We start from the raw sequence: 23,619 nt of genomic DNA on the forward strand, positions 1-23,619 counted from the left end.
GTGGAGTTTCATAGCTAGAAGAACCAAGATATCCAGGAAAGATTAACCAAATAAATCTAGAGGAAGTAAAATAGTTGGACTGTAGAATTTTAACATAAAATAATTTTTACACCATCAATACAGCAATATCATCATATCATACCAGCAAGAATAAGAAAATCCATTATTATAATTCGAAGATTTTTTTTCTTATACACCTATATATTCTTTTGTTAAACATCTTGTCCAAATCAACTGTGTCCTCGTCCTGTCAGCATGCTATGTTATGCTTTTAAAATTATTTCAATAATGAATGCATATGATTCTACTATCTAGTTTTTGTGGCACACTATATGAATTATCAATATCTGGATATGATGTGTCCTAATACATGGTTATCGTAATATATCAAAGAATTAGATAGCAAAAAAATATCATTTATCCTTATTTGCATAAAACATACATGAAATAAAACTTTTAATTAAGTGTAATAAAAATGTATAGATCATGTAATCCAAAATACATGTATCAAATGTTTATGACAAAATAAAAGTATTGAAACATATATAACTAAATTTGCATAGATTAGTAGTAGACAAATCAAAAATATAAAACATGGCATAACATGCAAAATATCAAGGTAAAATACAAATATAAAAGGAACTATAACAATACATGCTAAAAAAATTCTAATATAAAACTTACCATAAACTAACTAAGATTCACCACTATCGCCATCATCATGATCACCATCATCACCGTCACCGAGAGGATTCTGACTTGGAGCAGAAATTAACTGAAAATGTCGCAAAATCAATTCCTGATTTAGGCACATTTGTCTCATTTCTTCATCCCTTTCATTTAAAATCTCCTTCAACTGTGAAACCTCTTCAGTCAAGTGATTCATCTGTTGGGTCTGTGAGGAGAAAGAAGATATACGGCCAACTCTATGGGTTCTGCTCAAAGAACTCATTCCAAATATCTTTCCTCCTTTTTTGACCCTCCACTCGCCTGTAGCCATAAATTTAAATCAGTACCAATAAATGGCTCAGACCCCTGCATATCTACATTAGCAGAACCAGAACATCTCTATGCTGCCTCTAGTTCATCATATTTCTCCTATATTGTAATAAAAAATAAATTATAATTATAATAACATTAATTTAGGAACGCAAGACTATAAAGTTATAGTGGGTACATTAATAATAGAATCTAAGTTATAAATTTAGATCCAAAATTTATTCAAACCTTGATTGCTCTAGCTCTGTCCCCGCTCCAAGTCTTATCTTTTTTCTGAAAGGTGCGGGTAAAATTTGCTATAAATGTAGGCTCCTTTCCTAGTTCTTTGGACTAAAAAAAGATAATTAAAGATAATTAAATAGTGTCAAATAGATTAACAAAATAATGGGAGTGTTAAAAAATTATCAATCTATGTCTATGCTCATCAATATTGATAGATCCTTCCGCATATGTAGCAGACATGTCTCCAGAATTAAAAGATTGATTTGTTTTATTCTAGTGACTTCTTATTTTAAAATCCTCAGTTTCCCAATAATTGGTAATCCTTATCCAGTTTTCCTCAGTGATGAACGATTGTTTTTCCCCTTTAACTTCGCATGATTGAGTACATGGTGAATGTGATCGCCATATCTTTTTCATGAAAATCCTTCTTATTTCCATCTCATCACTCATGTCCCAAGTGAATGATCGTTGTAATAGAAAAATAATAATTATTTATATATTTACTTTCATTTAAGATATAAAACAAATGAGATATACCCTAAATTCACTCCACCATGACTCTCTAGTCAGTGCTAGAGTGCTAGTATAACTCATCGAGTCCCCTCTCCAATGGTTCTATTAATCTCGTGAATAGCATGGACAGAATTATTGAACCTATTATAATTTACAAAAAAACATGTTAAATAATTATGGAAGTTGAAAAAATAAAATATTTTAATTTTACTTACTAATCTCCACAAGGGGCTAAAATTCTCGAGTGTCTGGCCTCTCAGCAATTGAATGTCGGGAGGGAATGGAAGAGGCTACTAGGCACTCGATCGGTGAAGGTACAGCCGAAGGGGAAGGGGAAGGCGATGGTGCACAGGAAGGTATTGTTGAAGGTATATGCGATGGTCCTGTAGTGTTTGCCTGATTATGTGGGGGCATAGATATAGTGTCTGTAGGTGTTGTATGTTGAGCTCTCCGTCTGCGACCACCTCGTCGAAAGAGATTCTAAAAATTCAAACATAGGAAAATTTTAATACAAATTTGTTTCATAATAAATAATATGAAACAAAAAAACTTACCATATTTCCTAAGAAAAAAGTGAATCCACGAACCCTCGAGAAGACGATAAGATATAACTTCTAATTATCTATAAAAAAAACACAGAGTATTAACAGATAAGATATATAACTTTAAAAATGAAACAGTTTTGTAGATAATTGAGACAAATAAACTAATTGAGTTATGAGTTTTGGGAATTGCAAATTGAAAATATCATAAATTTATTATATTAAGATAACAAAACTTACTCATTATAAAAACTCAAAGTCTTCATTGTCCTCCTCCGCCTCCTCCTCCTCCTCCTCATCGTCATCATCAATTTCAGTTGCATCCACGTTTATCACTATTCCGGTGGGATCTTGTAACGTTGGAATAATATATTCTTCTATATGAAATGTATTAGTAACTTTCTCTTGTTGATAAGCAATGCTCTCCCAATGTTCCTCAATTTTTTTCTATGCCTTCATTTTAAAAACAAACCACCAATCAATTTTGTCACGTTTCAAACTAGGATATGAAGCATAGAATACTTGAACCGTTTGTTGTGCCAACACAAATGGTTCATATTTTTTATACAATCTCTTATGATTTATTTCAACCAAATTATATCGTAGATGTACCTTCATCCCTCTGATAGGGTCAAACCAGTGACACATGAATAGAATAACTCACATTTCTGGCCAGGGTACATTGTAACAAAAATATTAAAAGACAACAGTTAAAAACCGTTGTCGTAGGCCCTTTAAAACTGTTGTAATTGGCAGTGTTGTTAAAAGTGGAGGGCTACGACAACGGTTTTAAACCGTTGTTTTTGAATGAAAAGACAATAGTTTTGCAATGGTTTTAAACCGTTGTCTTTTAATGAAAAGACAACAGTTTAAAACCGTTGTTATTTAGAGCATTTTTCTGCCATACAACCGTTTTTGGGACTACGACAACGGTTTTTAACCGTTGTCTTTTAGGGTGATAGACAACAATAACGATTTTAAACCGTTGTCTTTTAAATTATTATCTTTTAATACCAATATATCATATTTCAATTTAAAATATAATAAAGAATCATAATCAAGAAAAAATATTCCCTACATCAATATCATTCAAAATGTTAGTTATACAAGAATTACAATCACAAAAGAAGAAACATATCTCATGTTCAAATCAAATTTATCCCAATACAAATAAACAAATAAACTCTATTTATAACTAATGAACAATAGCCAAAAGACTATTTCATGATGATTCAGTCACTGCCTATTTCATGATCTGAACTGCTGCGGCAAAGTTCTTCTAGTTGAGCTGGATCTCTACCCTGCTGGCTAATATTGCAGCTACAGGATGTTGATCCCCTATCAAGTGCTACCTCAGTTTGAGTACGACTCATGGTGGTCTGGCTGGAAGATTCCTCTAATCCGAGAGTCTGCATGGGGTGGATGACTGAATCATCATGGTTCAATGTCAAGTGAGGCGTGGAACCATGACCATTTGGATTTTCCATCGAGGGCAGTAACCATCTCATCCAATCCTCTCGTCTTCTAATTTTCTCTGCTGGTAGATGATTGCAGGAACATGTTTTGAAGGAAAATACCAAGATGAATTATTTAAGAAACATAGCTGATAAGAGTAGAATCAAGAGGGGAAAAGATAGGGGTGAAGTACTTGTATTTCAAGTTCTGTCGAATCTCTTAAAGCATTCAATATCACCGTTGTGCTCGTGGTCACCCTTTTGACCTGCATATATTGTGATGTGTTAGGAAGTAGAGGCAATTAAATTTTTTGAACATGGAATTACTCCTCATATCCATAATCACATGGATTACTCACCATGTTAAAGGTAGCAATCAATGAGACGGGAACCCAACCTTGATCATCCATCTTGCCACGAAGAAAAATGTCCTTACAGAGATTGTCCACGCTGCAGCAAAAACAATTTAAATTATTAACTGCCTGAAAAAATACCTTACAGATATTAAGGTACCTAAAATAGTATTCAATATCTGCCACTTCAATCTCAGTTTCTGATTATCAACTAGAGAACGAATCCTGATTGTGGAAGGATAAAATCCGTTGTCTTTTAATAATTTTTAATAGTGGGAAAATTAATAATATCTTAATCCAATGATAGGCTTGTTGAACTAGTTTTTCACTTTTGTTCTAAACACCAAGAAAAGCTGGAGACTATAAATGCAAGAAAAATGAAGTTTTAAAATGAAAGATTTCATTTTGGTATTTTGTTTCTCTTCTTCCAAAACCATCGGATAGCATGAGCTACTCCAATAGAAAAAATCAAGCAGAAAACATTATGTCATGCAAGAGAAATCAAAAATAAAAACAAGAAATAAATTTCAGACTTAAAACTAGAAGGCATTATTTCCTTTATTTATTTATGTTATGGAGAAAAGGAAGTCACATAATATATATTACTTGTCCAGTTCTTGATCAGCCAACCATTCCCCTGCAAGAAAAATGTCCATTACACATCTAATGGGAAACTATATCCATCACATTTGGCTGCAGATTATTACCTTTAACTTATAATAATCTAGCTTGATTTGATCCATCAAAGGGGAGCATTGCAAGCTTTCCAACACAAGTTGGTAATTTTAAGATTATCATTTTATTTTAACCTTTAATAATAGTACATTTGCACTACAACACTATAGAACTGTCTTATATTAATTATGTATTTCCCTTTTCATTGTGCTTCTTGTGCAAGTAGGTCATCAGTATTACTTCGCCCACAACTACAGAGGGTCCAATTCTTTAAGAAGAAGGCAATTGAACAGAATCTTAGAAGCAGTTGCAAAAGTCATGACCAATTCAAAAGTTATCGAATGGAAAGGGAAAACAAAATTTAATCCTTTTTCTAATCGATCTTGATAAAGTAAAGTAGTTGAACAAAGCATGATGGTAAAAGGAAGTCAGCACAGTAAAGGCAGATACATCAAACGTATGCTACCTCTATAATTTCATCGAGTAAGCCATAAAAATCATTTCTTGTATCTCCATCATTGGATGACTTAACACAAACTTCACTATTCATCGTAGTCTTTCTCATTCCATATTCTTGAATATGAAAATTATATCCATTTATGAAATATGCTGGGCATGTGCGTGTCAATGCTTTCGGACCCCATGCTAGATGGATGAGCAATTCTTTCTCAATCTGAGTGTGATTATCATGAATCTAAATTCAAATTTTACAATTATTACAAACATTCATATTTGAAATTCAAATTTAAATTGACTACTTACAAATGATTTGAACTATGGTGCAAATTCTTCTTCACATAAGCGATCAAACTCTTGTAGTGATGAGCCAGAATATAAGTTTTCAAAAATCCTATGATAAAAAAATTTAAATTATAACACTAAAAGTTACGACATAAGAAATATAAAAGATTAAAAATATATACTAACTCATAATATGACGATACTTCTGGACAATTCAGTAAAATATATGTATGAGTTACCCGTCATTCTTGACCAGTTAAGTATCTCTCCTTACATGGTCCACTTGGTCGATCAAGGTAGTTAAAATTTGAGAATGAGTTTATATTGGGATCAATTAGACCTTCATCATTTCTTTCTGGTCTCTGTCATTTGCTTTGAACATGAGGCTCAAAATAATATGATGAAAAAGTTGTTACCTCCTCCATAATATATGCATTAACAATAGATGCTTCAACATGTGCCTTATTTTTTATTTTTTTTCCTATATAAGAATATGATTGCAATAAAACAAATTATATTAGATTAATTATATAATAAAATGATAAGAAATAAAGGTATGATAAGGAAAATATAATGGGTAATTAAGGTGCTAAGGGAAGTATTCAAGTAGTACTAAACAAGAAGGGAAATCACAAAGTGAATAAATGAGAGGGTTTTCATCACATTTATACATGCATAAGATAATATAATCTCAAAAAGAAGCAAACCAAATCCTAGAGTGTCAATAACCATGAGTGCAACTCACATACAAAGGGGATAAAGAATAAGCATTGACAATGATCCTCACTAGGTAAATATCAATTATCAAATTTAATCTACCAAGGTAGAGTCCATCATCACACTAATGACAACATGTAAACATAGTATTCAATCATGTCATCCGATCTCAAAACTTAACTATCAAACTTAAAAGGCTTTTATGATTCTCAAAGTATTACGAGGGAGCACATAGGGATATAACTCAAAACTAAGTAAAGTATATACAAGATCAAACAAAGTGTAAAATAAGAAAGTAAAATATGAAAGCAAACAAATTCAAGTATAAAGATAAAGAAAAGTATGAAATGAAAAAGAAAGGAAAAAAATGGACTCCCTTGAATTCCTAGCGGTTAAAGGCAATTCAGTGAAGTAGCCAGGACAGGAGCAGGACGATTTGAGAGACAATCCTCCCTGTGGTTGAAGTCGGTTTAGGTTTGACATCCAAACCTAGGATAGAATGACCCAAGTGGGTGTGTGTAACTTCTTCACGTGATCGATGTCCTCAAGTTTAGATCCATCCATCATCATATCCTCAAATGTTCCTCCAGGTGGTTGGAGACAGTTCAACTTCAACATCCACTCTGAGGGTGGAATGATAAAAATAGAGGTATGCATCGCTCACTCCATCTTCGTCTCCTCGAAGGTCCTCTCTGGCATTTGGAGACGATTTATTTGTAATATCTAATCTGGGGGTTGGATTATTATAGGGGAAGTTAGGGTCTTCTTCAACATAAATTTTAGAAGTATCAGAATAAATGGAAGTTTCCAATCTTGGGGCCTCCAGCTATCCATCACTCTTATAGGGATCAGCTCATCACATCTGCTTTCTATCACTATCCCACATGTCTTCTAGTCAGGCTGACAATTCTGGGCACTGATATCAGGTGACTGCTCATCTTCCTCAATATCATCACACTCAATATTTGGAGCATCAATAGCTTCATCAAGAGGTATGCATGCAGCATCACATTAATAACATCAACAACATATGCACACAATTTTTTCATAAGAGTTTTGTATGCAACAATAATATCATCAAAGTCTGCAACATCAACAACTCCACCATCACAATACTAAAGAATAAAGGAGTTTTGTAGTCCCGCAAAATCATGAAAAATACAATCATCAGCTTTGCAATCCATCTCCTAAAGCACATCAATATTAATAGCAATATTCTTTGAGGGAAATTACTATACTCTTGTGTTTGTCACTGACTGATGGGTGATGTAAGTTAATCTAAATGTATATGTAAATTCTGACTTAATACCTGAGGCTCGCTGTTGGGACTAGAGAATATATGTCCCATGTTGCTGTGTTTGCAATGTTATTTGTTGTGCTCGCAATGTCATTCTCTGCACAAGCTCTTTTAGTTCCTGTATTGACATATCTACTTGACTAGGAACAAGAGTTTGCTTGTTGGAGTCTTGGAATATTCCCTAGGGAGTTGGCTTGATATGTTGGAATGATTGTGGCTAGGTGGGCATCGAGTCATCATGAAATTCAAATTGACTCTAAATGTTGGATAAGATTAAGCAATCTATTATTGTGTTTCCCCATAACTAAAATTTGAATAATCTCTCAAATTTGGGACATAGATAATGACAAATGGATCATACACACTTTTCTGAGTTTTGAGATTCCAAGACATAATTAAATACTTTACTTGTATGTTGTCAGTCAGTGTAGCGATGAACTCTATCTTGATAGATTAACTTTGTTAGTTATATTTACCTATTGAGGATTATTATCATGCTTATCATTTATCATCTTTTTTTGTGTATTTCACTCATAACAATTATTACTCTAGAACTTATTTTGCTTCTTTTTTAAATGCATTATTATATGCTTGTATGAATGTGAAGGTCATCTTGTTCACTATTTAGATTTCTCCCTCTTGCTTAGTTGTTAGCTAAATAATCTCCTTAACACCTTCATTGTTCATTATATCTTCTTTGTCACATCTTCATTGTTTTACTCTTTGCCCTCCCTATACTGGGAGTTTGGTTGATTTCATGATGAATTACATTGTCCAAGACAATCAAGTTTTAAGTCCTTCAGATTTGTTCATGCATATGTTTACAATAGTAGAGAAATAGAAAATAAATAAGTATATGGTAGTGCAATGTCATAAGTAGCATTGAGTGTAAGCTCCACCTTCATGAATGTTTATTTGAGCAAGAGCGAGAGCAAGAGCATAACTACTTACCTGATGAGGCTCACTCATTCTTTGTTTATTCAAGTTGATTGAAATCAACATGCTTATTAACTTGTATGAGAATTGGACTCATGAATATTTTGATCCTTGAAATTTTGATGGTCCTAAATAATTAGCTTTAACTATTTTTGAAGTATTGATAGGAGACTAACTAGGAGATGAGTTTTTAGTTGCTTTCTATTTTTATTTACTTGAAGTATAGAAAAAATTTGATAACCAACATTTTGATGGACTAGTTTTCGCTCATACTTGACACTTTATTCTTCTCGTGTGTTTAAGATCACATTCATATCATATTTTATGTGCAAGAGTTACTTTGGAGCTTTGTTTCAAATTCTCTATACTTACGGCATTATTTTTAAAAATGTTAACTTGGTTTTATAGGGAATCAAGATGGGCTATGGACTCCAGTCGAACCAAACCAACTTTAGCTTGAAGCTAGGGTTAAAGGGGAAGTCCAATTTGAAAGGAAGTTGGTTCAGGATTCATCATGTTCATCCATTCAGATCTGGAGTCATCGTGTTCATCCATTTAGATCTCGAGTGATCTGAGTCGTCCACAAAGGAACTCACACAACCCTAGATTTGGGAGAAAGGGATCGTGATCCCACATCCTTTTCACGCCCACAACTTCATCTTTCTCACCGGTGATCCCCAAACCTCATGCATCTCTTCCTAATCTCACGCAAGCCATCAACCTTCCTCCTCCACCGAACGCAAGCCTCTTCCATCTCTCCACCACCTGTGGCTTCCACATCCACATCCTCATCCTCAGTATCCGCATCTGCTTGCATGTGGTTGCATGTTTGAACATTTGTTAGATTAGAAAATAGTGTTGATCTCATAATTATGTCAAGGGTGTAGGTAAAGCTTAACATAGTTTACAAGTGCAACAATGAAAACCCAAGTGGCTTGGCATGGAAAACCTCAAATAGGTACTTAGCATGTAAAAGCCCAATAAAAACTCGACAAAGAAAGTCTGAAAAAATTAAACACCAAAGACATGGTAAAACAAAATCTCAATAGATTGAGATCAATAAGATGCTAGATAAGACAAGAAGTCCAAATAAATTAAGATCAACTATATGCTAGACAAAACAAAGTCTTAATAGATCGAAACAACTGAATGCTAGATAATGAAAACTCATATGCAAGGAGCTTCTTGGCTCAAAGAAAACTCGAGGGCCTAGGTAAAACTACATAAAGACATATTTGTGTGACCATGTGCCTTTGGCAACAAAAGAGACTTAAATTAGATGTAAACTCAGCTTTAGAGGTGGCTCAGGTGAATATTCCAATTGACAAATTTTAACTTAAAAAAATAAGTAGATTTTCTAATAGAACACTTAAAAATTATTTCCATTTGAAAAGCATAACTTTCACGACCTAAATAACTCTAAATCACACCCTAATATAATATTTAAACTCATCACACTCAAATGAACTCATCCCCAAGGCATATTGCCAAGAGCGGCAAGGTCTTGATTTGTTATTTGAATAAATTTGGTTAGCCAAACAATTTTAATTCAAAACAATTTTAAAGGAGAATTTCTAGCATGGAAAAAAGGCACATGCTTACAAATGTAGATCCGTTACATTAACGATCCCCTAATATCGACCTCATGGATATGAAGAGAGGTACATGTAGGTACACAAGCACCAGACGCATGGTGGGATAAACTTCAAGTCGTTAGTTCCTGAAAATCGACCTCTGATCATTACGCTAGAGATGTCATGTATCCACCATCTGTGTTATGCCCTGAGAGCTAAAGGCACATGTTTACAAAATTTCAAACTAAGATGTCAATTTTCATACCAAAAAAATGATTTAGAGATGACGATTCCCTTTGGAGAAGACGCCAGGCACAACAGAACCATGGAAATTTTATTACCCACTAGAAAACATATAAATGTTTTTTTTCTACTAACCTTCATCAAAATCAACAATAAAAAAAATGGATCAGTTTTTCAGAAAAAAAGGCATGAAATATCATAAAACCAAATTAACATTTCTCTAACTTATATAAAGAAATCCTCACAAAGTTTTGTTGTCATACACGTTGATAGGGGTAATAGATGTTCCGAAAACTAAGCCATTCAAACACAGGAAAATGGCTCGATCATATGTACTGGTGTATTCCCCACGCACACATTTACTTCAAATTGGAACAGCTATGCCCTTGTTTGTCATATCATCAAGAATGTCATTAAATGCTTGACATAAACCAGCAATCTGCCCACGAATAACAAGAGTGCAAAGCAAAAGTCACATGCTAATCTCATTCGACAATAATTGAAAATGAAATTGTTAACAGATAGTAATACAAGACACCAGCTTAACAGTCATGTGCCAACTGTCCCTGCCGCATGTCGACATGCGGTGAAGGGGTAGGCAACCCCCAGACCTATAATAAGGACTACTGGTCCTAATTCTGAAAGGAGGCTAATCTGCCCCATTCTCTGACTCAACCATAGACCCAACTCCAACTCCACTTTCTGCCAAACTCGTCTCCATTTCAGATTACTGGACTCAAATACAAGACGTCCTAAGTTTTTCGGGGACCCCACATCTGTTGCAAACTCCATTTAGTTTAGGGGAATTGCATACACTTCTAACAATTCAACTAAGACTACAGATCAGTCAAACACTATTGTCTTCACTAACTAAACCTTGCGTAAGGCCAGAGCTAGCGTGTCAGCAGGTCTCTCTATATCTGTAAATCATATAACAGATAGGTGTGCCAGGTATGGAGCAATTAGGCATGGAAAGTCCTAGAGAAGATGGAATTCTGAATCTCTTGAGTGAAGCATATTCTACCTGTAATTTTCTGTCTTAACAAGGGTATCCAACTCTACATCTCCTATGCTAAAGAAGAAATTGTTGGACAGCAAAAAACAGTGGAAATGAATTTGTAGTTAAAATTCACGGTATGAGTGATGGAAAAGAGTTGACAAACATGAGCTATAATCTTTCGGGTGTTCCATACAATCTTGAGGAGTCGTTCACAAACGGAATGTACATCTGATTTAGGTTAGATTGAGAATCTCGGAATATTGACTAGGAAGTTTGAAGCTTATAACGTTGTTAGCAGCTGATAGCACGAAGCACCGATAGCATAATGACCATGCAACAATGGACCAATGAGCTATGTAAAAATTCATGAAAAGGTTCATGGAAATAAACAAACAAGTGGATGATTTTAACCATGTGATATTAATGGCAGCCTTCGAATTTTCCTTCATTCATTATACAAATATCCATCAAAGGACTAAGTTTAGATGCTGGAAAGGGCAGGCTGATATGTAATGGTGAACGACTTAATACAGGCCAAGGTTTCCAAATAAGGCTGAGGAAAATGGGAAAACAAAGAAAGGGCAACATGCCAGAGATTAGGAAGAAGGCCAACCGCATGGAGATTTTCATGATAGTAAAGGGAAAAAAAAATTACCTCAGTGATTCTAAAGAGGCTGCCTGTCAACAAGTTAAAGGTCATGGTAACCATCTACCATTTGATATTTTGAAGTTCCCAGCCCCCAAAGCGGGTAGGAGCGGCGAGGGTTGGCCCAATGGAGTCTAAGACCGTTTACAAGAATGCCTAGGATTTAAGCAAGGAGTCGATGTACCAAATCAAAGCGAAGAAAGGGTTTGAGGACACAGGGATGAAGAAACCTATAAAGACTACCGATTGAAGTTCACCAATCCAACTTCACCCTCAGTGTAAGGCCAGTAGAATCGGCTAAGGAACATGAGTTCCACAGAGGACAAGAAAAGAAATTGAAGTTAAAAACAAATTTGAAAGGGAAGAAGGTGCAGGAAAGTTTGAAATTATGTAATGAATTGAAAAATGTCTTTGCTTGGACAGTGAAGAACAAGAAAGCATCTCAAAGGAGATAACACAGAACAAGGTACATTTGTAGGACAAAAGATCACCAGTCGAGAAAAAAGCCGAGCAGTATGCTTTGAAGAGGAAGGCTGCCATTCAGGAGGAGGTGTGAAGTATACCAAGTGTGAATTCTATTCTGGAACTTGACTTCCCAAGTATAACACAGCACAATGAAGGACCACCTTTCCTCAAAGCTCTAATAACCATACAATTTGAATGGAACCAGACGACCAAGTCGAGAAGAGAAGCTAGATAACAAGATATGGGAAAGTTCAGCAAAGAATTAATCAATGGGCCCTCGATGCTCCGCTGCATCTAGAGTTTTCTTAGTCATGTTTTGTAAAAGCTCAAATTCTCTCACCCTTGCTCTGAGGGTCATCATCCACTATTTTCTACATGTCCAACTCAGAAAAATATTGAGGATGGGCGCAGAATAGCCCCAACAAGTTTGGCATAGTGCACTTTGGATAAGTGACAAAAGAGAACTTTTTACGTCTCTTTAGTGAGTTCATGACAGACTTCATGACAAGGGAAGAAGTTGTAGCACCCTAGAAAAACAAACCAGGTGTGCGTCACGAAATAAACCTTTGGTAGGCAAGATGCAATTCTCAACCTTCATCAAGAAGATCAAGTTTGCCTCCGGGCATTAATGGCAAACCAGCCAACAGTTATCCTCCATATATATAAAAGTTGGATAATCATAGAAGGAAAGGAAAACTAGGGCCCGAGATCAAAATAAACCAAGATAAAGATGGAGCAACTGGTAGGTGGTTTGAAGGCTCAATTAATTTTCAAAGGCAAATGGAATAGGAAAAGTTTGGCGCACCAAATTGGCGCTCCAACTTGAAGCTGAAGTAATAGTAGAAGATTTTGAGTGAGTTGCCACTCATTTCCAGAGATTAAGTACAAACTTATTGTTCATATGGAGGACGAGAGAGAGGTGTAGGTTAAGCTTTCCTTGGGCAACGAATCATTAGAAACAGTTCGAGCAAGCTAAGATACAATGAACTAAAAGATACTTCAGCCGAGTTGTGATCCTTGAAGAAGACATTTCGGAAGAAGTGAAATAAAGATAGATGAGGAATTACCAGATTGAGGAAAGTCACACAAGGACTAGGAAGAGAAAGTCTAAACCAAAGAAATAGAAGCTGAAACAAGAAAATAAACTAAAAAGGCACAAGAAGGTAAATGTAAATTATTTTTACAACCGCCACTCTTTTATAGCCTTTGAAAACTTGCAAAAGAACAAAGATCATGAGCCCAACCGTAGCCTCAAAAAGTGGAATCAAGGGATCAATTCACCAGTAATGACATATATCAAGAATTCAAATAGATTTTACATTATTTTCACAGATATGATGCGATGAGTATCAAATGTGTAAAATTCGGAATAAAAGGACACATAGAACCACTAGAGAGGATTGCACTTCGAATAGGAGCACCACTGCCACCAACTAGGGGAAAAGCAACACCCACAAAGAAGTCATATGCTAAGTGTCTGTAGCACCAATGTCAACATCTTATTAGAGATGTCACTACTTAGGCATAGCCTGAGGCCGACCAGTTATGGGTTTTGCTCGTGCCAACATGGAAGGCCCCAAAGTCTAGTCTAATAGGAGCCAAGATGTAGTTTAGATTTTACATTTTAGGTGGACCGTACTCGGCATGGCCATGGCTTATCATGCATCCTGAGGCATAAAAATTGAAATTTCAAATCTTGAATCATGTATTTAATTGAAACAATCTAGTTTTGATATCATGTTGAAATGTCAATGCATGGTGTCGATAGCAAATTGAAATAGAAGAAAGAAATAAAGAAAATGAAAAATAAGAAGACAGTTAATGCTCTGTTTACTCTGAGGTGGGAATTAAGAAAGGAAAGGATTATTTGCAAAAAAAAATCCTTTCACGCGAAGGAAGAAGGAAGAGAAGAGAATCCTGATAGAAAAGGACGAGGGAAAAGAGAGAGAGAAAAAAAACTAACGAAAGAAAAAAAAAACAAAAAAGAAAACAGCAGCAACACAAAGCCACCCTGGGCAAGGTGGCCGCACAATGTCATTGCGCGAGCAGCCGCGCAGGGTCTCCTTCGCGAGCAGCCGCACAGGGCCTCCTTCGCGAGCAGCCATGCAGGGCCTCCTTCGCGAGCAGCCGCCAGGGCCTCCTTCGCGAGCAGCTGCGCAGGGCCTCCTTGCGCAAGCAGCCGCGCAGGGCCTCCTTGCGCGAGCAGCCGTGCAGGGCCTCCTTGCGCGAGCAGTCGCGCAGGGCCTCCTTGCGCGAGAGGCAGTGCCCTGTGCGAGCGCAGCCGCACATGCCGCTGCATAAGCGCGGCAGTGCGTTGCCACTGCACGAGTACGGCCGCACAGTGCCACTACGCGAGCACGGCCACCTACATGAGGAGGCCACATAGTGCGCCTATGCGAGGCAGCCGCATAGTGCCAGCGGTGACGAGGTGGACATGAAGCCAGTGGCTCGCGTGATTGAGGACGAAAGTGAAAGGACTTCGCTTCTACCCGATTTGGGCGGATAAAAAAAATGTTTAAAAATCGATCCGCGGACGGATTCGTAAATTCATCTGTCTATTATTTCACAAGTAAACAGTGGAAAGGATAAATAATCCATCCTTACGAAATAAACAGCAGAAAGTTTTCAGCACGGAAAACTTTCCTCAGTGTTTTGAATTCATCCTCCCAAGTAAATTGAGTATATATCTTTGAAACTTCATTTCAAGGTGACGTTTTGGTCCTCACTAGAATGAGAGAGACATGTCTATGATAGTGGTTGCGTCGAGCACCCTAGGTAAAGGAGAAAACAAATGCAAGGGAAAACTAAGCAAAGGGATCATGTGTGGGAGAGAAAAATCGACATAGAACTATCTAGAGGGATCACAAAATGTAAAGAAAAGTCGATGTAGAGAACTATGTGGAAGAACTACGCTACCTCTTGGAAGTGTCACAAAACGATCAAAAATCTCATCGTGGCATCATGGAGCTTTTGCCTTGCAAGAACTAGGTGGAGGAGGAGGCTGGTTGTCACTGTATGCCCTATGAAAGCCTTGAATAAGACTCGCGTAAGGGCTCTCATGGTTGCTATTCAGAGAAGCCCGTTGAGGAAGCTGACACAAAGCTTCTTGTGACAAAGGAATGATTTGAGCTTCTTGTGATGAAAGGTGAGTAATTTGGAGTCTCTCACAAGGAAAGGTTTGAAGCTCCTTCTATAAGAAGCTCACAATGTGATTGGAGCTTCTTGAGATGAAGCCAACTTGTGTATCAAAGTTTCAAGGCTTCTCGTGTGTCAATCAGCTAACAAAACCAGATGTTTCGCCTGTGTTGATTAGCACAAAACAATATTTAAAACCCTAAGCACATATATAGACTGAGGCAAGGTTTAAGTAGTATTCCATAACCTCCAAAGTTTAAAGCATCTATCCATTCCCTCTAAAGCTTAAAGTATCTTTCGATGTAGAAGTTTCGATCCTGGCTGGAGTGATACCATCTAGGACCCATGTTGTGTTGACATTGTATATATGCCTTAGCAAGCCAGTACAATAATTATAGAGTTAATTGAATTAAATTTGTCATACTATATTATACCAATATTCGTTACATTTCAACATATGTAAAAGCATACCACAATGAATTTATATGAATTTTACTCATTGAATTTCACTTAGATTTTTTACTTATATAAACTAGTAAAAATTATTTTATTCAGTTTTACTAATAATGAGTGTCAAGATGAATTTATAACTTGCTTGTACAAATAAAACTACAAGAATTAGATAGTTGAATTAGAATTTGGAGGAAAAAAAGATATAAATGAAGTAACAAACAGTTTATGTATTTTTTTCATTGCACATGCCATAGCATGATGCAACAACGTATTCTTCCAGAAACTCAACTAATCTAGATAACAGTCTAGACAAACTATATCAGAGGAATCAAACTCTATTTCCTCTAAGCTACTGGCCGGTCAGTAGGACTCAATTTCTGTTGCAATCATAGCATAACATTAACAATCAAACTATCTAAAGATTACTGCAATCCACAGATCAGTGAATTCACAGATGCCAAGTGAGTGTGCGTTTAAAGTTTTTGATGACACCATACATAAAGTTTGAAGATCGATCTAGCAACCAACTATACTAATGATGTTAGTGTGCCTAAAATATGAAGGTTCTGCAATTGAATTAGTAATTTGCAGCAAAGACTCACCTGTTGATCCCATTGTTGCAACTCCTCGGTATCATCCTCGAAATGTATGACAGCTTCAACCTGCAAGAGCATGGAATAACACTATTTTATAGCAACATTAGAAAATTTGGAAAGAAAAAATAGATGATAGTAAAAAACCGCAACAAAAAAGCATGGAAACAAGACTACCTCCATTCTAATTTGCATTATGCTACAAGTTGGTAGCTAATTCTTAATTGGCTTGCTATTTATGGTTTATGTATTTGACAAAAAAGACTGAAAAATATTTTCAGATCAGAGGAAAATGACATCAACTTGAAATATTTTGCCCTATCCTCCACAACTCTCCCACAAGAACAACTCTCCCCACTTGTTGGCTCCTCTATCAACTCCTGGTAACCCACCAAGACAGGACAGATGGATTCATTGTCCCCATCACCTGCTAAGATGGATGCCAGTCATTGCCCAATGAGACTATTGTCTACCGTTCACTGCCGCTCAATAGTTGTTGGCTACATGTGATCTATGGTTGCACTGATCGTTTGTGTCACCTTCCATCATGATCTCACCTGTCATGATGAGCCAAGAACAAACTCTTGTTGCCCACCAAACCCATCACCTGCTATCATCAAACCCATCACCTGCTATTGCCCATTGAGACCATCACCCATCACTCACCATCTCCTGATAGAAGTTGTTGGTCATGCCGAAATCAAGTTGAGGCAGGAAGGATGGGGAATGGAAAATATTTTCTTTGTATCATGCCAAATATAGAAAAATAATAATTATAAAAAAAATCTTTGAGAAATATTGTATGCAGACAATATTTTATGCAAAACAAAGGTACTTTTAGTCTGGCTAAATCAGTGTGCCAAAGTCAAAATTACATATCTTTTCAAAGGAAAATTTTCCAACATACAATGGTTTCCAGCATATCTTTTATTCTGCTCTCTGCATCATGTCAAGCTAACAAACCTCTTTGCTACTCCTATTTGCGTTTAATTCAGGGCAAGGTCATGGAGAAGGATTTTTATCTTATCCTCAGATTAAACGATAAAAGAGTCACTTACTTGGTCAATTGATCCCTTCATTCTATCCTCATAGATCATCCTTGCTGCAATCTTTTCAGCCTATCAAAAATAGCAAAATATGATAATGAATAGCCAAAACTATTCATATAGTGTTGCAAACAGGCATTTCCAAATATGCAAGAATGAAGAGGCCAGCAGAATAGAAGGCAAGACAAGATTATTCCAAATATAGAATCTGAGAAGGCAAACAAAAGATTATTCCAAACTAGAACCTCAAGTGGATTGCAAAGGAAATCCATACAAATCAAAGAACAGAACAATAAAATGAAAATCAAACATCATATAAAGATATAACTTTACCTGACAAATAAGGAATGGTGTGGGGTTGTGCATGAAAGTTATAAAGAATTCCAACCTCCGCTTAGTTCAAACATAAGCCTTTGCCAAAAAATATATATTAATCCCCCTAAATCCCATCAGATCCTAGCACTGGTGTTAGCTTCATTTATTAAGCAAACAGCTTTCATGGCAATGGACTCTAGAAACAAATTCATCCCTCTTCTATGTAAGAATAAAAATAGAATAGTTCTTAGATAGCTACAAACTTCAAGAAAATAAAAATGGAAAAGCATTAAGAATATGGACATCGATAGCTATACACAAGTAGATCGTCGTAAATCAATTTCTCGAGTGAATGAGAAATTAATGTCATCAATTATTCGAATAATGAAAGGTTGATCCATTATGATCGAACGAAAGTATTGGCTCGCATATGATCTAGGTTCGTGGACATGAATACACAACCACTAACTCGAGAATGTGTGAATATCAATTTGCGTGGAATCATTTAAGGGGTGATGAGAAATTATCAAAATTAATTTTGCTGCAAAATAAATTAATAAATCAATTAATCATTGAGAATTAATTAATTAAATGAGATAAATTAGCTTGTTAATTAAAAAATTAATCAATTAAGGTGTGGCAAAAATTAATTATCAGTTAATTATTTAATAAATTAAGTAATCAATTAATTATGGGATCCAAAGGTGACATTGCTCATCCCAAGAGGCCAGTATCGTCAATCTCACGGCAAGATACATGCAGGTAAATCAGAGAGGGGCATTTTGCCCTAGCACAACGGCCCTTAATCAATTAATTATTGTAGCAAAAAAAATAAAAATGATTACGCTCACCTCAGGCGCCCCTCATAGTCCTTCCCCAGGTTATGTGAAGGGAGATAAATCACGTGGTCAGATTATAACCAACCGCCAAGTGGCTAGGAAGTGGGAGGAGTTTTTTTCTCGAGGGCATGCGTCCATCGGGAATTAATCTCTGTCACATTGAAACAAATCTGTTACTCTCTAGCCAACTAGGCACCCCGTGAGGACTATTATTGTTGCATATGATGGAGGCTACAGAAATTTAAAGGATTAATTGATTTAATTAATTCAATTAATGGCTCTCCCCTTAATATATCCTTCAACCCTTTAAATAGTTCTTTCTCCTTTTCACAATAAGCAGCACAAGTTGAATTTTCTTCTCTCCCTCTCCTCTCTAAAAGAGTTTCAAGGTTTCAGAGGTTCACTAGGATTCAAAATTTGATCTTCCTATTTCGAATCGTAAGTCGTTGTAACTTGAAAGGCGATTGCTATCGTAAGTACTTGGATTGGACAATATCATCTTAAGAAGTCTTGCCTTCGCCTTGACCTTAAATCTCTTTTCCGAAGGGATAAGCTCACCCAAAAGGGCGTGTCTACATCCAAGAAGGTATTTGACGATCGACGATATTAAGTCGATGACCAACAAGACCAAGTCGGTGACGACGATACAAAGAAGAGTATGTCGAGAATATAAGGGGACTAGATCCGCATTGTCGTATCGAGTTCCGCTGATTTGAGTCTTCGACTTATCGACAAGCTGACTGACCAAACCAGAGCTATCTCAACTATTTTTGAGACCCTAGGCGTAAAAAAAAATAGATATATATATATATATATATATATATATATATATATATATATATATATATATATTATTAATAAAATTTAAAAGGACGATTTTGTACGTTGCAAAAGATTGTTTTCGCAATTGAAAGTCGTGATCAATTAGGTCACACAGCAACAATTTTATCTTATGTCAAAACTCATTTATTAGTAAAACTTATTTTCAAACATAATTTGTTAAAAAATAATATTTATTTAATGAATATTTTTTATTAAATAAATAAAGTTAAATTTCGCTAATAAAATATTTAAAATATTAACTAATTTGGCAGCAAGTAATAAATTATTGTAATACTATTAGTATATATTTTAATTGCTATTTTATTTTTTTATTGGTCAATTTTAACTTTGATAAAGGGAAGTATTGACACAACGATAAAATTATTATTGTGTGACCTAGAGATAATACGTTTGAGTAACATATATAGTCTTTTGTAAAGAAGGAAAAATTGTGTACAATAGATTCTTTCTCGAGATCCTGCATTGGCAAAAGCTTCTTGTACTATACCGAGCTACCTTTTTATCAATTTTAAATTCGATAAATTATCAATTAAATTTATTAGCCAAAAAAATTTAGCTAGTAAACATCGACACATAAAAAAAAGTGAGTATATTAACTTGTGGATGAGCAAGGGCATAATAATAATAATATCAAAATGATAATGAAATAAAACAAAGAAAGAGAAAAAAATAAAATTTAGAGAGAAATAATAATGTAATATTAAATATATTTTTATTTTAAAAAATAGTTTTATAAAAAAAATAGCAATTCCTAATAAGTATAATCAATAAATATTTTTAATTTATTAATCAAAATTAATTTTGGTCCATAAATTAAATATTTATCAATAAAAAATTAAAAATTATGATCAAATTTTAATAAAAAATTACAAATCAAATCTAACTTTAATAGTAAAAAATTAAAATTATAAACCAAATCTATCTTTGACAAGTAAAAAAATTAAAAACATCAAATTTAACTTTAATATATAAAAAATTAAAAATTATTGTTCAAATGTAAAAAATTAAAAAACGATTACCAAATTTAATTTGACTAATAAAAAATTAAAATTACTGATTTAAATAAATCTCAACTAAAATTTATTTTAGCTTATAATTTTAAATGTTAATCATCCAAACTCATATATTTCTCAAATAACAATTATATTTTATTATATATATATATATATATATATATATATAAATTTTGATGGCCCAATATAAAAGGGGCCCTAGGCATAGGCCACTATGGCCTATGCCTTGAGCTGGCCTTGGACCAGAGCTTGGATCAACATCAACAATTTCTGACAACATTACTAAGAATGGAACCACATTGCACTGCAATTTAGCATTAGGATCAAGGTAGTGAGTGCTCTGCAATATAATAGAAACACAAGTAACTATAGAGTTCTCAGTAGCAGCACATATTCAACAGATTGTTTCATATTAACAGAAGAGCCAAGAAATAATCTGAGCATGGAGAATATAATGCCAATATTTTTTCTAAGACTGTCTAAGGGAATGAAGTAGTGAAAGAAATAAAGAAAGATAATGAAAAAGAAAAAAAATCTCTGATTTTTTTGCTTGGGTGGAAGAGCAAAATGAAACTTTCATTAGAAAGCAAATAAAACATACTTCATGAAACCCATTAAACACTCTTTTAGGCAGTGTTAGGATGAAAATTATTGCAATCTAGATGTATGATAGCTGCTTCGACAAACTCAACCCCCAGTCGAGGAAAGTTAGCTAGATGGGATCAACTCGGGACAAATAGGGCGGGTTGAGTGGAGTGATAGGTTCAATTTGATCAAACTACTTAAAATGGGGGTGGAGTCAGGTTAGGTTTGGCCAAGCAATCTTTAGCACTAAGTGGATTGAAGTGGAGGGTGAGCTAGATCAAAGTGGAGTAGCATGTCCAAGGTGATGAGAAGTTTGTCGCCAAGAGCTTTCTGAAAAATTGTAGCAGGTATTTCGATACATTCCCTATAGTCTCCTTCTCATGAAGTTATGACCCCCTTTTTATAGGTTTCAAAGTGAATATTAAAGATTCAATGCATGGCCAAATTGTCCAAGTAGCTCCATCTTGTACTTGTAACGAATTTCAGCTGTTAATTGAGAACTGCCTAGACACATGTCAGCTTCTTATTGACTAGGTTAAATTTGCGCAGATTGAATCACGTTCAAAAGAAATTGTTACTCTTTTATACTACAAAAGCTTTCTCCCAGACTTTCTAATATTCAACTATCACCTGACTCTTTAATTGAACTCTCACCTCCCACATGTTTGCTACTTCAATAATCCTTTCTCACTATTTTCCACAAATCAGTTCAATTTTTTGACATGATCCTGCACAAATTTTGCATGCACTGAGCAACAGTGTACATGTCTCAATTTTCTTATGAACTACATTAACTAAATGGACCTACCTTCACAAGCCAACTGAATCCCAAATTCATCTGATTTGCATCTATTGTTCAGATGAAACAACTAGAACCTTTCGAGACTGTATGCCTGCACCTGACCCAAGATAAAATAAGGACGATCGGGAAAAGGTTGATTCGAAGTCAGGCAAAACTTGGGAGAATTAAGATCATGTGTCACATAGCAAATTCCTACCTTTTGCACACAACTTCTCCAACAAAAAGGAACCTACATTCCTCTACCAAGTTGCAAAATCATTTTCCAAATGGTCCTTGATGTTGGAATTCAATTTCCACTTACATTTATTCATCATCCGACTATTAAATAGTCAGAATTTGACTATTAGACAATTCTTTCCAAAATTTTAGTATCATCTCATAGTTCTAGCAAGATCAACTCAATAGATACAGAAGTTTTTGACCCAATACCAAAAGTTGAACCATCAAACAATTCAAGAACTTGGATGAAGTTGATGAAGCAAAGAAGAAAATATCCTCACCCAGAGAAAAAACTCTCCATGTCTCCCACAGAAATTAAATTGAAAATGTTATTATTCATTTAAATAAAGACTCTAGACTTCTTTTTTAGATTAATCGACAACAAATATCAAAATAAATATTCTAAATAAAAATATATATTAATCTTAATAGGGATTATAATTATTCCTATTTAATACCAAAATAGAAAATGTTAATTGCGATAAAAATTAAATTTGCAGATGCGTGATCTTAAATATTTCTAATTTATTTTCATTTATTATGGATGTGTCAATCTTGAATATTCTTAGTTGGAGACATCAAACCACGGTCGCGCATTGCATCATTATCGGAAAAATCATCAACGGCGACTGAAAAAGAGGCAAATTCATTGACCCTTCTTCATTCTGATGAATTGGAGTAATATCTTTCAACATTTTTTCCTTTCCCTTGATACTTCGATGTCCCTATGAGGAAGAAGACAATTGGGAGATTCAGGGAGCCACTCATTCCTATAATACCTATATAAAAAAATTGCTAGTTAAACATGAACTAATATTTTTAATTTTCTAAAACATAGAAAGTTAAAATTTTTGAGTTTTACCTCAGATTCAAAGAATGCACCAAACAATGGAGGCATGTTGCTTTTATTCGAACACTCTACCAAAACATCATGAACAACCTCATAAAACTTTGAATCTCCAATGTGAGGCACCTTCGAGATAGCAACCCTCATCTTCTCTATCATTTCATCCCACCACTCGTACTCATAGACTAAATTAAGATAAGGTTGATCAGTGTCTGCTTTCCTTAGTATCTCATAAATCGAACTCGTGAAAAAAAGTATATAATCAATTTTTTTTTCCAGAATTGGTCATCCAATATTTTGTACTTAACTGCTCTAACCTTCACCACATCATCCTCCTTGTACAGATCCAATCTTTCACTAATCACCATGGTTTCAAGACATTTTTTATCCAATCAGTATTCTTATAATTTCCGTTCTTATCCAATCTAGGATGTGAAAATTTTTACATATTTAACACAACACCCAAGTTTTCCTGAAGGTGTAGCGGTCCTTGCTGAGACATTACAATCAAATCCTACAACACATTCATTCTGGAAAAGGACCTAGCATTAG

The 23,619-nt window shown here is 35.0% G+C and overlaps 1 protein-coding gene across 7 annotated transcripts in view; it reads right to left on the minus strand.

The window, feature by feature from the left end:
• Positions 1-23,619, minus strand: part of LOC122042380 (COP9 signalosome complex subunit 4-like) — a 49,709-nt gene that overhangs the window by 430 nt on the left and 25,660 nt on the right. For 4 of the 7 annotated variants that reach the window (XM_042602473.1, XM_042602476.1, XM_042602477.1 and 1 more), the window contains 3 exons: positions 17,617-17,676; positions 16,568-16,627; positions 10,466-10,705 (listed from right to left, as the gene is read on the minus strand). In XM_042602473.1, the coding sequence (XP_042458407.1) occupies positions 10,631-10,705; positions 16,568-16,627; positions 17,617-17,676 (195 nt within the window). In that variant the 3' untranslated portion in view covers positions 10,466-10,630. Of the gene's footprint in view, positions 1-3,923; positions 3,997-4,089; positions 4,181-10,465; positions 10,706-16,567; positions 16,628-17,616; positions 17,677-20,877; positions 23,253-23,619 lie in introns of those variants that run through there. The other 3 variants (XR_006129211.1, XM_042602474.1, XM_042602475.1) reach the window with 3 other exon arrangements.

Source organism: Zingiber officinale, chromosome 2A, assembly GCF_018446385.1.
Source record: "Zingiber officinale cultivar Zhangliang chromosome 2A, Zo_v1.1, whole genome shotgun sequence".
NCBI lineage: Eukaryota > Viridiplantae > Streptophyta > Magnoliopsida > Zingiberales > Zingiberaceae > Zingiber > Zingiber officinale.